Source organism: Polyodon spathula, chromosome 1 (genome assembly GCF_017654505.1).
Source record: "Polyodon spathula isolate WHYD16114869_AA chromosome 1, ASM1765450v1, whole genome shotgun sequence".
NCBI lineage: Eukaryota > Metazoa > Chordata > Actinopteri > Acipenseriformes > Polyodontidae > Polyodon > Polyodon spathula.
Window position 1 is genome coordinate 67,416,357 of NC_054534.1, and position 15,843 is coordinate 67,432,199.

Consider the following 15,843-nt stretch of genomic DNA (forward strand, 5'->3'; position numbering starts at 1 on the left):
GTGTGTGTATGATACAGTATGATATTAATGCTTTGTTTTTAGTTATTTTTTATATTGTTGTTTGTGATGTGCAGCGTGAAATAAAACGAACAATAATTCTAAGTGCCTATATATATTGCAGCTAAGGCATGCACAACTAGACAGTATATCCGAATCTACAGTATAGCGAGGGGCGATATAACGAGGGGTGGGTGTAGTTTGTCATAGGGCTACAGAGGTACTGTTGACCTCTTATATCTTCTTTGTTGCCATCTTTAAAAATTGATTTTTGCATAGTTCTGAAACAAGCATTCATGGGTTATAGATGAGCGTTGGAAGGACTTGTAGTGAAATAATTGACTTGGTAATCAGTCTCCGTCTCTTTTTTCCCAGTGGTATAGAAAAAGGAATTTCATGCATTTTTCAGATATCTAAATTACAGGTACAACTGCATATGACAAAGTGTTCTTGAAATCTGACTTAAAATGATATGGGCAGAACAGATAACAGTTTTCTGACATGGTTTTTAGTCTTGTGATTGATTGTGACTTGCTATTGACTGATTAAAGTCTTTATATAGTGGTGGTGCCCCACCTGGACAGAGAATTATTAAACTGTGAAGGAGACAGATTACCAAGACAATTATTTCACCACAAGTCCTTCAAACGCTTCTACTTTCTCTTCTACTTTGGAAGGAACATGCACTTAAAAATCACTCAGGAATTTGACAATTGGATAATATTTCAATTTTAAGGCTCCCAGCAACACAGAAATACTAAAGCGTTGGTACTTAGTTTTCATGAATTCTACAGAAGACCTACCTGGCTATCTGTACAGAAACATCCATAGGGCTACTGACGTTCTAAATATCATTTTTAGATCCTCAAAATCACTCCAAAATGAGGCGCATTTCAAGTATGACTAGCCCCCCCACAAAAGGGGGTGTAGCTCAGCAAATCTTCGTCATTGAGCTTAAAGGGTACAAAAGGACCTTTTTATTTTATTGTGTAACATGTTCCCATGTGTTGCAACAACTGTTTACGTAAGGTGTGAGTGCCCTGCCTCGATGGCTTCACATGTACCCACATGGACCTCTCAGAACTTAATTTCCCCATCATCCTCCTGCTCACTGGTTAATCCATCTTAGTTACATATGTGAGCAGGAGAGTGATGGGAAATAAATATGTATGTGTGTAATGTATTTTCTTAGAACAGACACCATTATTCAGGGCGACTTACAGTTTTTAATAGCGGTGAATGAATTGAATTGAGCTGATAGACTTGGGGAGGGAAGGCAGTGGGGGAGGACCTAGGGACCCGTTATATATTTATTTTGTTGAATGTGTGCTCTGCATCTCACATTACACCAGCTCCAATCTCCCTGCCTGCTTGTCAGTTCAATGTGTGTGTGAGGTGATTGCATCACTTTTGGGGCAGGAATTAAGCATGAGCTTATAGTGTAGTGGTTAGCACGTTTGCCTAGCACGCCAAAGATCACTGGATCCAAAACGGGGGGAAAACTGTGAACCACTGCAAACATCTGAAATGCTAAGTGTATTACATTTGATATATAACATATTTTTTAATGATTATAGTCAAATTAAACATCCTTGCTTGAAAACTATCAACTATTAAGGTTTTACATATTTTTTTTGCTGAGAGGTTATTTGTATTTGGTTTTCATACTGTCTTCTAATTTTCTGACCAGTCACTTTTGGGCCAACAAGTACAGTTGTGTTTGTTTGGTTGGTGGTGGATAGTATTCATCACATGATTTGAATAAATGTATACGACACAGAGGGGTTCCCTAAAACAATCGGGTATTAACAGACGTCTGCTTGTTTTAATAGAAAACTAATTCATAATTTGAGAATACATTTACCTACAACTTGATTAAGTGTTATGTTTATTCTTACAATTATGTTGTATTTGAAAAAAAAAAAATTCTTCTTAATTTTTGAAAGGCTGTGTCTGGGGTGCCCAATCACAGCCCGGGAGGGCTATTCCACTGCAGCTGTAACAGATAAAATGGTATAATTTTCAACTGGATGTAAATTGAATTGTTTCAATTAAACAATTAAGAACAGTTTTGGAACACAGACCAGACGTGAAAGGGCCATCTTTGGCCACCCCTGCTGTAATCTTGAATTCTCTGACATGAATAACCGTCCTCGTCATAGAATCAGAATTTGCACCACAGACTAGTGCAGCATAGCAGTGCCTTTTATATTCTGCAGAATCTTTAATTAAACATTTCTATGGAACAAGAAGCATACACCTGAGAGAGGTTCACACTGAGCAGTAAACAGGCCTTTCTAGACTGTGTAATTGTTTTTAACTTTGTTAGAAACAAGTTTTGTCAGTAACATACATTCCCCACCATGGCTGTCAACTGTCAGTATGATGAAGATGTTGATGAACTTGGCATATATCCACAGAACAGTATGTTGTAAGCCTTATACAAGTTTGCTATAATAAAAGCATAGCAGTGTAATAAAGCACAGTGAAAGCATGGTAAAGCATAGGCGAGCATTGTAAATAATAGCAAGGTATGAGAAACTGTGGTAAATGCATAGTATAGCCATGGAAAAGCATGCTAGAACTGCAAAAATACTGTGGTAAACTTTAATAAGGGATGAAATAGCAATTTGGTAAGCGTTTCTAGAGATATCCCAAGTGTAAGATAGTAAATACACACAATGGGGGGTAACTGTTTTTGGTGGGGGGGAGAATAAATACGATATGCACAGATTGCAAAAGCAAGGACTATATTATCACCAGGGATCCTAGGAATCCGTTTCCTGCGGAATACACAGAATTTCTGAGAATTTATACACTTTTTTTGTTTGTTTGTTTTATAACCAAATCAATACACTTCATCAACCCAAGCAATTTTGCTTTAAATTGAAGTAAACATAGGCCTATGTGTTCGATAAAACTGATTCTGGTGTACAGAGGTAAAGGTTGAATGAGGCACACTGTAACATTCATGTTGGAACATAGCTGCAGTTCACTTCAGTATCCAGTGCGTTATTACAATTGAACAAGCTGTTTTAAAGATTTAGAAAACGATAATCACCCCTAAAATTCGGGTCAGTAGCCACCCAGATGATAAAGACTAACTTGGAGATAAACTAATATAAATACTATAAATATAAATACTACTTTGGGTTTTTTGTTATTACTACACAGAAGTATTTGTATTCTTTAAAGTAAAATGGCAAGTTTGTTTATATTATTGATTGATTGATTTGCACTGTTGCGCTTGTAACTTCTTTAGAATTTGAAAGTGTACCAATAAATACTTCCTGTGTTAACTGTTATTCAGTAGTACTGTTTGCGTATATTAAAATGTGACGGTGGAGGGGACAGGACTCAACTTTAGCCTTTTAATTGTGGATAACACAGATTTTTATTTTTTTGTTCTGAGAATTTCTGGGTTTTTTTTAATTGTGGAAAACTAGGATCCTTGGTTATCACTGAAGAAAACAAGTCAATAACCTGGTGGTCCTACCATCTGCTCACAACCCATCCTCAGATGTGGGGGTCACTGTGGCATTGGCAGTCTCATCCTTTGGGTGGGATGTAAGTACTGTATGAGGTCCCATCTGTTTGCAGTTTATAAGGAAGAGAAGTTCTGTTGTGCATGTTGTCACAGTCCAATTCCCCATGGGGGCTTCAGTTCCTGTCTTTTCCATCATATGAACCCTCATTTTCTGTAGTATCTTTGCAAATTGGTATGGATATATAAAAAAAGACTAGTGTATCATTCTTGAGTAAGTGAATGCAACTGGTTTGTTGGGCTGGATTAAACAATCTCTAGCAGGGGGTAGAGAGCCAGGCTGTGCATCTTTTTGACGACAAAAATATTTAGCTTTTTCAACATTGAGGAGCTTACTTACATTTGAGTGATACAAAGCCGTGGTCTAGTTTTTAATGGTAATTTAAGAAGAAATAGAAGGGGGTGTAGCTTTTGGTTCTGTACATATGTAATCTTGTTAATAGTGTTATTCAAACTTTTTTAGCTGGAACCTCACTATTCCTTGGATTTAGGTTTGCGCTCCGTCCAACTGGAGCATCATCAGGTATCATGTTTCTAAAGTCGCTACCGTACATTATCGCAGCCCTTCTTCATTGATTTATAAAATGGAAGGCTGCACGGCTAGTGTTCAGTAGTGAAATGCTGCTCTTTTGTCCTGATGCTGATGTAAAAATACTGATATTCATGTTTAATAAATACAAACACATTTCTGATCTTCCTAATACATTTCACAGACCTGCCCCGGGTTTGAAAGACGTTACCGCTGCCAGTATTGTTTTTGGGTAGGAGCAGGCTGAGCTGCAGCTCAAAAGCAATTATCAAAGCTGTGGAGGCAGAGCTGTTTAAGATTCATAAAATAGGCTGAACCCATACTTATCTCATCTGTGAAAGAGAAGACAAACAACTACAGCATTGCTAATGAGATGTATACAGCAGGTATTGCAAACCAAATCACTGTTAAACTTAATTAGTGTTTTGCGTAATCACTGAAGTAGCTTGAGGATTCAGAAATAAAATCTTATAAAGTGGTAACCTATTATCTTATTTCCATCTCTTACTTTAGTGGTACACCAGTATGCATTTTATCCCAATGTGTACTGTATGCAAGGCAGATAATGGGAATTAACCATGTTAGGTCATCTTGGTCATTAAAATGGAAAGATTAGTCTAGAGATATTGTGAGCCTATAAATATCCCTTTTGTTCTATTTTTTAGACCAATTTACAGTACAGTCATTGACTATTGCTCCCCTGTTGCACTGATCCATATCTGCCTGGGTGCACAGTACATGCCTTCAACACTGAGAAATGATTGACACTTTTATCACAATTTAGCAATTTTTGCACCCACAGATTAACAAACAATGTAAATAACCTTTCCAGATATGGAAGTGGTCTCGTCTAAGTGTTTCTAACCCCTTATGCACTTACAAACTTCTCAAATTTTGTAATATCGGACCTATTTTGTTTTCATTAAGAAACCTTGTTTGTTCAAAACAAATTCATCACACCCTTACGAGGAGTATTTCATACTTCATAAGTAGACTCTGGTTTCATCATGTAATTTTAAGTTGTACTGTAATAGTAAATATATTTCCCCATGTTTTTCTTGTAGCTCACCTGCCTGCAGGATTTTTTTGGAGACGATGATGTATTCGTTGCCTGCGGACCGGAGAAGTACCGTTATGCTCAGGATGACTTTCTATTGGGTCACAGTGGTAAGGCTTCCACAGCGTTTGAGACTGGTAGGCCTAATAAACTATTACCATAAATCATTCTGTCAGTCACACTATTATTATTATTATTATTATTATTATTATTATTATTATTATTATTATTAGTAGTAGTAGTAGTAGTAGTAGTAGTAAGTAGTAGTAGTATTTTACTTTACTTATAGTAAATATGTGCTTACATGAGTCCAGTAAGAACATGTAGTAAGTATTATAAATGGATGAGAATGATTTCCCAATAAGAGCAAATACAAAAAACATGAGTACGGTTACCTATAAGAGTAAAGTCAAATACAAGATACAGTTATAGTTAGGAGCTGTAGTTGAATGTGGCAAGGTATGGAGCAGTTCAGTGCAGGTACAAGCTGATGCAAGAACTGTACAATTGGGTGCCATATAGTCCAGTATAGTGGAGAGTTTATGTTTACAGATGCTGTGTGAACAGTTAGGTCTTGAGAAGGCGCTGGAAGTTGATCAGGGACTGAACAGTAGGTTGTTCCACCACTGAGGAGCAAGGGTGGAGAAGGAGTGGGCTCTGGAGGTGGGGAAGGAGTGGGGGGGCGGCGGGGGGGGGGGGGGGGGGGGGGGGGCTAGTCTGCTGCCGGGGTAGTCTGCCGGAGGTGGAGGAGCGGAGCGAGAGTTGGTGTTGGATGAAATGATGGTGAAAAAGTCTAGAGATAGGCTGGAGTAGAAAGGTCAAGACAGTGATAGACGAGCACAAGTTTTGAATTGGATGCAAGCAGAGATAGGGAGCCAGTGCAGACAGCGGAGCAGCTGTGTAGCGTGGGAGAAACAAGGAAGGGAAAAGACAAGACGCGCAGCAGAGTATTTAAAGAAGGGGGCGAATTCTGCATATGTTGCTGAGGAAGAAGCGGAAGAAGCGTGCCAGAGTAGAGATGTGCTGAGAGTAGGAGAGGGCGGGGTCAAGATGACACCAAGATTCTTGGTGGATGAGGAGGGAGGGAGGGTGGTGGATTCAAGTGGAATAGAGATAAAGAGATCAGGGGAGGGGGGAGAAAAGGAGAAGTTGAGTTTGAGATGATGCAAGTGCATCTAGGAGGACTACTACTTACTAATTTTATGTACAAGGAAACTCTTTAAATGTTCTGTTGCCCTATGCAATATTGCATTTGAAAGCAGTTCCATTATTCCAGGGAATGCAAGCCAGCTATATTACTAATATATTAAATAATAGTTTACCTCTCTGTTTGAATTTATCAGTGTTTTTTCCTGAAAACTTTTCCACAACAGGGTGTCAGAGCATTCACATCAACCATATGAGGATGATACTATAAAAAAAATGAGGATATATTATACAGTGCCTTACAAAAGTATTCAGACCCCTGAGCAAGTCTCTCATATTACCGAATTACAAATGGTACATTGAAATTTCTTCTGTTTGATATTTTATTTTTAAACACTGAAACTCAGAATCAATTATTGTAAGGTGACATTGGTTTTATGTTGGGAAATATTTAAGAAAAATAAAAAAACTGAAATATCTTGCTTGCATAAGTATTCAACCCCTGTGCTTTGGAAGCTCCCAGTTTGCACCAATGAAAGAAATTGCCCTAACGAGGACACAATTACCTTACCATTGGCCTCCACCTGTGAACCATTAAAGTTTCTGTCAGATTTTCTGGATAAAAACCCCACTGTTGAAAGATCATTGGTAAGGCTGTGAATCTGAAGGAAAATGAAGACCAAAGAGCATTCTACAGAAGTTAGAGATAAAGTAATACAAATGCATAGATTAGGGAAAGGGTACAAAATAATATCCAAGTGTTTGGATATCCCAGTGAGCACAGTTGGATCAATAATCAGGAAGTGGAAGCTGCATCACACCACCCAGACACTGCCAAGAAAAGGCCGTCCCTCAAAACTCAGTGCTCAAACACATAAAAGAATATTCTTGTGGTAATAAGACCGCATGATCAGGGCGAAAATTATCGCGGGACATGACTGACTTAAGCTAACTCGAATCTAAGTTAAGTAAAGAAGGAGACTTGTGAGAGAAGCCACAGAGAGGCCAACAATCACTTTGAAGGAGCTACAGAGTTCAGTGGCTGGGAGTGGAGTAATGGTGCACCAGTCAACCATATCAAGAGCTCTGCATAACACTGGCCTGTATGGGAGGGTGGCAAGAAAGAAGCTGTTACTCAAAAAGTACCATCTGAAAGCACGTCTGGAGTTTGCCAGAAAGCATGAGAGTGACCCAGCTGTGATGTGGGAAAAGGTTTTGTGGTCAGATGAGACCAAGATAGAGCTTTTTTGCCAAAACTCAAAGTGTGGCGCAAACCTAATACTGCCCATGCCTCAAGACACACCATCCCTACAGTGAAGTATGGTGGTGGCAGCATCATGCTGTGGGGATGCTTCTCATCAGCAGGGACTGGGCATCTTGTTACAATTGAAGGAAGAATGGATGGAGCAAAATACAGGAAAATACTGCAAGAGAATCTGCTTCAGTCCGCTAAAAAACTGAAGCTTGGGAGGAAATTCACCTTTCAGCAGGACAATGATCCCAAGCACAAGGCCAAAGCAACATTGGAGTGGCTCAAGAACAAAAAGGTGAATGTCCTACAGTGGCCCAGTCAAAGTCCTGATCTCAATCCCATTAAGAATCTGTGGCACTATTTGAAAATTGTGGTCCACAAGTGTCGTGCAACCAACTTGAACAACCTGGAGCAAATCTGCCAAGAAGAATGGGCCAAAATCACTCTGACACTGTGTGCAAAGCTGGTACATACTTACCCCAAAAGACTTAAAGCTGTTATTGCAGCGAAAGGTGGCTCTACCAAATATTAATGTGTGGGGGTTGAATACTTATGCAAGCAAGATATTTCAGTTTTTTATTTTTCTTAAAAATATTTCCCAACATAAAGCCAATGTCACCTTACAATAATTGATTTTGAGTTTAAGTGTTTTAAAATAAAATATCGAACAGAACGAAATTTCAATGTACCATTTGTAATTCAGTAATATGAGAGAATTGGTCAGGGGTCTGAATACTTTTGCAAGCCACTGTGTGTGTGTGTGTGTATGTATATATATATATATATATATATATATATATATATATATATATATATATATATATATATATATATATATATATATATGTATATATATATATAAGAATTCTCAGTGAATGACAGAAAAGAGAAACTCAGAGAATTTGAAGGATTATTGTCAATAAAAATAAAAGGGTTCGCACTGATATCTGATTGGTTTCACATAGGTCTTTCTATACACTACACGTGCGCATGTCTACAGGCATGTCATCTATTGTTATCCTAGAAAGTTGATATAGTCCTCTATAGAAAGTACTAGCAGAATTGGGTCTGGTTGTTTTTATAATGTTATTAACTGTGGAGTTTTCTTAATAGCAGATTCATATTGTCTTTTAAAATAAATTACTTGTTAGCCAAGTATACCCATGGAAGGATGTGACTCACTTTATTTGAGGATTAAAATAGGAGCCCCTGGTGTTTAGGGAGGGGGTGTCTTTCACAGGGGCCTTTTTTTAGAAACCGCGTGACAGGAGGCAGCCTAAACTTTAGTGTAATCACAGAAGCTAATAATAACAAATCCCTTGTTTTTCAAGTGGCTGAAAGATTTTCACAATTAAGTCGGACAGATTTCATTTTCACTTTGGAATTGCTGTTAGAATTATAAAAAAATTTAATAAATAAATAAGAGAAAGGAATGTAAAACTGTAATCCTTTTCATTGATGGTTTTACTCCTGTGTACCGCATGTTGTCCAAAACAAACATTTAAAGCCCTGAAGTTAACAAAAACATTTGACTAACAAAGTAGAAACCTGAAAAGAAACTGGAACGCTAAAAGAAAAATGAAACTGAAATCCAGTGTTTTGGTTATTGTTACTATTTAAAAAAAAAAAACTGTTCTGGTTCTAAACATCATTGTATGAAACAGTAACTCAAAAACTCTTCTGAAATGCTGTTTTTCTTCATTCCCTGTCTGTGGTGTAAATACCTGTCCGTATTTAGACACAGCTCTCTCTGCATCCACGGAGTTTGCTGGATTTGATAGCCAGAGCCGAGCTAGGGACAGGTGTGTAGCTGGATAATATATCTAGAGATTAAAAAATATAAGCGTCTCTACTGACACATTTTTTAAAATTTTTGTTCAGCGGTGCTTTTAAGGTATTTTTCTGCTCATTCTACTACTTGGTTTACATTTGACTTCCAAATTATTTTACATGATCCACTGCATTAATGATTGTAGCACAGTTTGATTTATTTTGGACACGCATTTTAAAATGTAGATCTCCTGACTGTACTGCCAGTTGATATCCATAGGCCATACTAAACCCACGCCCGATGCCTGTGTCTACCATTGTGAGTAGAGCCCAGTTATTGGCTGTTGTCAAGTGTCAATCAATAAATCCTGCCCAGTTCATGATGAGCTTTCTTTTTTAAAATTGAAACAAGCTAAATTGAACCTGTAACAGTACATATAGCTTTGTTGGATTTTAGTGCAGGGTAAAAGTACACAAAACAGACCAGACTTCACGGTGCAGAAAGAATTTCACGATCCGTGTCACGTTTTTTCACGGCCGTGAAATGGACAGAGCCCTAACCATGATTACTCATGATTTTTGTACTCCCTCTATTCACTCTATACAGTTAATGTCTTCTAAGCTTGATTGATGTTTTCTTTTCAGTGACCTAGCTGCTGATAGATTCCACTGCAGTATCATATGTCTTATTGTTTGACGTTATTCCATCATCATCCTTTTACCCCTGAATTGCTGTCAGTTATGAATACAGTATGTGTAACGGAAGAAATAACTGAAGGTTCAGAAAGCCCCAAACTTGAACATTCTTCCACCCTTCTATTTGCGGTTAAATCTACTTGTCCCACCATTCTTTCACAGTCCTTTTTCCTGCACATTCATTTGTTTGTCTGCTACAGTATGCTCGTTTGTACCTTTAGTCATTCCTAGTGCATTGGCATGCATCTTAACTTCATCTGCATCCACTCCTCCTTCTTCTTTGTCTTCTTCCTTAGCAGATCGTCTTATCTAGGATGACTTACAATTGTTACAAAACAATGATTCATTTCTTCCTGCTGATAGAATGCCCAATATCCTTCGGTATTTTCATCATTCCTTATTGTCTTAGATATAGCCCTTTCTTGCCAAATATTGCATTATACTTGTGGCTTCTGTTTTTTAGATTTTATTAATTGTATTTTTTGGTGCTTATTTTTAACTGTTTGAGTTTTATGTAAATAGTTTATTTTTCTGGGTTTTTGTTTTTGATATTCTGTATGAAGTGAGTGTTTTCAGTTACTTTCCAAAATGCTTGAGTGTTTTTTTTTTTTGTTTTTTTTCTGTCAAAATATGCATATTAGTAACTGGACAGTACTTGTACACTTAAGTTGTACCTTTTTTCCTTTGCTTTCTTCAACAACGAAATCCCTGTGGTCACGGGCACATTCTTCTGGGGTTTTTCTGTGCAGACATTTTTGTACATTTCGCCACAATTCTGTTTTGAATCCTCTGTATATTACTGTAATACAACTTTACATCCCGCTAACAAGCCTCCATCCTGATTGTAATCTCGTTTTAAATCTCGCAAGTGGAGTCTCCAATAGAAATGTAGGAATGTGCTGTCACTCAGTAGTTGGGGTGGGTTTAAAGTATTCAGAATGAATCAATAATAGATACAAGTCAGGAAGGTGGAACATTGCCCAGCAGCACTGGGAAATGTATTTATTATTATTTTTGTAGTAGGTTTTATTTTTTAATGGGAAACGGGCAAAGTCAACGTGAATTGATTAATCATTTCCACAGTTTTTCCGGTGTTTATTGGCTATCCACATATCGGGGGTGTTTTATCGGGTTTTAACAGTTAAACCGAAAATCAGAAGCCCTAATTGTACTATACCTTATGAACATCCTAGCAGTGAAAATAATGAAATTAAAAAAATGGATGTGAGCTTTAGCCAGAGGTGTTTTGTAAATTATGCTCATCAGCCTTTTTATTTTTTTTTGCTATAATTCATTTTTTTGGTTCAGTATATTGTATGACATGCACCCAACAGTTGTGATCCAGGCTGAATGGAGTCCCACTGTTTCCGCAGAGTGCCGGGTGATCAAGTCTTCATACTCCCGGTCTGCCACACCTGGACGGCACTCTGGATCAAAGAGTCCCGGACCCTCGCGACGGAGCAAGTCCCCGGCCTCAGGTACACAATCAGACCCTTAGATCCATGGGGATACTGTGCCATTGAAACTGGTGACTGGTTATGAACACTGTTCAGTATAATTTATTGTACATTACAAACACTTGAGCAGTTAGATTATAAGTCATCTCCCAATTGGAACCTACTAGCAGCAACTCCAGTTACCATTTTTGCTGAGTGTGTAGATCTGAACGTTTAACCACAGCAATTTCTGTAAAAACAGATCAAGTACATTAATGTTAGTCTTTTTTTTTTAGATTTAATGACTTACAATATGTTTGTAAGTGTTCAGTGACTTTCTCTAATCAAGTTGAGAGTGTGCTTTCTCTTGCACTCTTTGTATAACTAACTTTGCTTGCGGGACTGACACAACAAAGAGAGTGCGAGAAATATACTCAGCTTGATTAGAGGTAGCCACTGAACACTTATAAGCATACAATATGAATAAAAAAAAAAACAAGGAAACCTGAATAGTAACACAAACTACCAGCAGTGTCAGTAAAGGGTTAAAGGAACCGTCCAGCAGCAACACTAAACTGTAGCAGCAGCAGATACGTCGGTTAGCTGTGTAAAATGACTCCAATCTCAACCGTTAAAACAGAGCTCGCATTGGGAATGTGAGTATGTGATGAGCTTTTTTTGAGGAATCAGTTGAAGTCCACATGCCAGTGATCCTTAAGAATTTTCCCTAGTGGTCTGTAGTGAGAGGTTTTGATTAGGTGCTCTATTAAACTGCTTGTGACCCCTACCTGAACCGATTGCTCCATATGTGTGGCTTGAAACCCTTTATTTCTACAGTGTTACCCCCTATCTAGTTTTGTGAGTGATTTTTATGTTTTCTTTTTTCCTTCTGTACAATAACCTCTCTTTCTTTCCCCGCTGTTCTCTCCCTCGTTGGTGTTTTGCTTGAATGAATGAAGTAAGACGAGGTGGACACTATGCCACAGCCTGTTCACCAGCTAAATCCCCAGGTGAGTCCTTTTCATGAGCTCTTTCATGACAGCTCTGTATGAGAAGTGGTGTATCAGGCAATTTGGTGAGGTACTGTAGATCATCCTCTCTCTGGAGTCAGCCGCTGGAATCTCCTGTCTGAGATTAAATACTTCAGTATTTTTATCATGATCATACGATCTGTATATTCTTCGGGGCACAACAGAAATGTCCTTGTCAGAAATCTGTATCGTATATTTGGAAACACTTTGCTTCCAGTGGCAATTCATAAAAAATGAAAGGGTTATGGTAACAAATAAAAGTTTATATTCTGATTGATGATTACCTCTTTGGAATCCAATAATAAATCATGAACTGGTTGCTTGCGAATACTGTGCTGTGGTCTGTTAGTCTGTTACAGTCCTGTTGCCTGGGATTATTTTGCCGTTTTGCTTACTGTACATTATATCGGCTTTTTTCCCTTGCAGATTTGGTTATTCAACTACAATTAACATTGTGATGTAATGAAATCTCTGTGTAATGTGATAGAACCTCAGCTGGAATACTCTGTTGGCTGTGATCAATAGGAACTCCGGTTTGTTAAAACACTGTTTTGTCTGTGGCATGTCCAGGCTTCTAGCCAGCTGGAAGAAGATCTGTCAATTAATTTTAACTGTAATGCCGCGACTCTTTGTAAGATAAAAAATAGTAAATATTCAGTTCATGTAATCTCATAAAACTACAGCTCTACTAGAGCAATTCTCCTTCAGTGCTAGGACATTTTTAACCATTCTAGGGTTATTAATAATACTTGACAGTGTAAATCCTAAGAACTAAAATTTGATTAAAAAATCATCAACATATTTATTGCTGTAAACGTCAGCCAGCATTAGTGGACCCCAGCCAAGCGTTGAGCCTGTGACTTTATAATCTACCTTGGTGGCCTCGTGCGCCATTTGGTTGTAAATTTGTTTAATCTTGAGCAAGTTTCCAGTTCAGCAGTCAAAAAAAGCTCTCCACTAAATGAAGTGCATGCCACAAAGAGAACATCAAAACCGGGCCCTGAGTCTCAAATGGAGCTTTTTCTCACTGCTTTGGCTGCCTTCCAGACCTCGAGACGTAAGTACCTAATCTTGTCCTGAGCTAAAAGAAAATCTCAAGTACGGTAGATGTGCAATCGAGAGCAGGCTGGTTTATAAAGGGCACATGAAGGGCAGGCTGGTTTTATGAAGGGCACAATAAATAATGTACACGTTTTAAAGCGCATTCTGAACAAATCAATCAACCAAATTATTGCCACCCAACAGAATGCACATATCATTTACCTGCTGTGCTCAGAAGAGATCTCAGATCCTGACATGTTTCAATTGAACAAGGCAGTGATATTTCACAAGAAGATTTTGACATGCAACAGCTGGGAGTCTGTGCCTACCTATATCCACTGCTAAGCAGTGCATGGCACACCATTGTGGGATCACAGTATGTGAGATCCCCCTCACCAGCTACCCGACAGCTCTCAAAAATGCAAAGAAAGAACATTTTAAGAAGGAGCAATTTCTGCCTGAAATCTACAAACTCATCACAGTCATACATTGGGTGATTAGGCCAAATTGCTAGTGTCATGAGTTGGAATCCTTATAAAAATAATCCATTAAATTCACATAACAGTGTTGTGGCACTTGAATGAAAAGAGAAGGTTGGACATGATGCCCCATGTACATATATCCAAAAAAAAAACTACTTCTCCAATTGTGATATGACCAAATCTGTCTGTTTACATTTCTTGCTGTAAGTATGGTTGATCTAGGTAATGCTGATCTACCTTTGGATGATGTGGATAGCTACAGTCATGGCTAGGGATGTATGGTACTTAAAAACAATTATCAAAAATAATTATCTGTATTTACAACTAGCTGCAGGTCTTTTAATTGGATGGATTTAGTTTTTATTGATGGTACCAATTTAATCATGTGTGTGTGTAGTGGCATGTAGAGAAACTGTATTCCAACGTTGCCCTACAGCCATGGAAACAGTGTCATTGATTGAATAACTACCAATTAAGTAAACCTGGGAATAAACAATTATCATTTTTATTAAATGTAATCTTTAAAGTTTTTACCGTCCTTCCTGAAAGCAGGTCAGTAGAATAGTGTCCCCCTCTCTTCTTATCATACCATGTCTTTCTGTTCTCTTTCTGTCAGTGAATGGGACCCCCAGTAGCCAGCTGTCTACACCAAAGTCCACTAAATCCTCCAGCTCCTCTCCAACTAGCCCAGGCAGCCTCCGCGGGCTCAAGGTAAGACAACTCTTACCAGGGGAAACATTAACAGTAACTAAATCTGTTGATGTTTTATGAGTGCTTCCCCTTTCATCTAATTATATTAAGAGTAGGTCTTTCCACATTCTTTGTGACATGACCTGCGACAGAATCTGTACCTACCTGCATCCTGATTGGCTGAGCTAGAGACATATAATCCCTAGTATATACCATTTAGTATATTTGTAACTGGATCACAAAAACAAATACAATAATATCACTCTGTCAGTTTTTTATTTCTAACAAAATGTAATTTAAAGTAAATTTCAACCTTTTTAATAACATGTTTATTGAAAAAATGGGTCAAAACTTCCCGGAATAATGTGAGCACTCCGAGATATCTACTGATGCTGTAAAAGCATTACAGAGAGGAATACTGTTGGACAAACTGAAAAACCTACAGTACTACCACTGGCTATCCTGGAATAAAAAAAAGGATTTTAAACCATTAAAAACCTTTTAATGTGCAAAAAGCAGCTCATTATTTAACTGGAAGTTCATGTTGGATTTACTGTGCTGAACTAAATAGACTAGATCCAACCAATGTGAGCGATAAAGATATCCGATAAACTTACAAGCTATTAGGAAAAAATTAAATTGGTAACGTAAAGGCAAAAATTGGTTTTGTACACCTACTTTTATGGAGAAGCTCATGGGCAGCATTGTTGTAATGGAGGACTATGTTTTATAGAATGTTCATTTTAGAGTGTGTGTGTGGAAGGATACAAAAAAAAACCCATAATAATTAAAATAATTAAAAATGATAATTAAATGTGTTGTAATACCCAGACACTCCATAATGCCTGGCAATGCTCTCTGTGTCAAGTCTTATTGCTTACTTGTATTGCTAATGTCATACTTCAGAGTTTTACAGATATCTTGATAACTTTTGTCTGCTCATGATAAAACTTTCCAAGGGCACGCTTTAGAACACATTTTTGAAAGTATCAGAATCTGGTTTTATATAAAGGTGGCCTATCTGTCTATGTCATATTACATGTACTGTATCTGGAGGTAGAGATATGTGTTATGGTGAAATTTGGCCTGGACATACTTGAGAGTATCAGAATGTGTGGCATCTGTCCACCTGCCTGTGTCACTCTTACATTTCTACATAATGGTATATTCTT

At 37.9% G+C, this 15,843-nt stretch overlaps 1 protein-coding gene across 4 annotated transcripts in view; it reads left to right on the plus strand.

Annotated features, from left to right (window-relative positions):
- Positions 1-15,843, plus strand: part of LOC121321327 (serine/threonine-protein kinase DCLK2-like) — an 86,753-nt gene that overhangs the window by 41,613 nt on the left and 29,297 nt on the right. For all 4 annotated transcript variants that reach the window (XR_005950929.1, XM_041260222.1, XM_041260228.1 and 1 more), the window contains exons 3-6: positions 5,135-5,264; positions 11,365-11,469; positions 12,387-12,437; positions 14,598-14,692. Coding sequence is in view for 3 of the 4 variants with exons in the window: in XM_041260222.1 (XP_041116156.1) it covers positions 5,135-5,264; positions 11,365-11,469; positions 12,387-12,437; positions 14,598-14,692 (381 nt within the window). In the remaining variant the exon portion in view is untranslated. The remainder of the gene's footprint in view (positions 1-5,134; positions 5,265-11,364; positions 11,470-12,386; positions 12,438-14,597; positions 14,693-15,843) is intronic.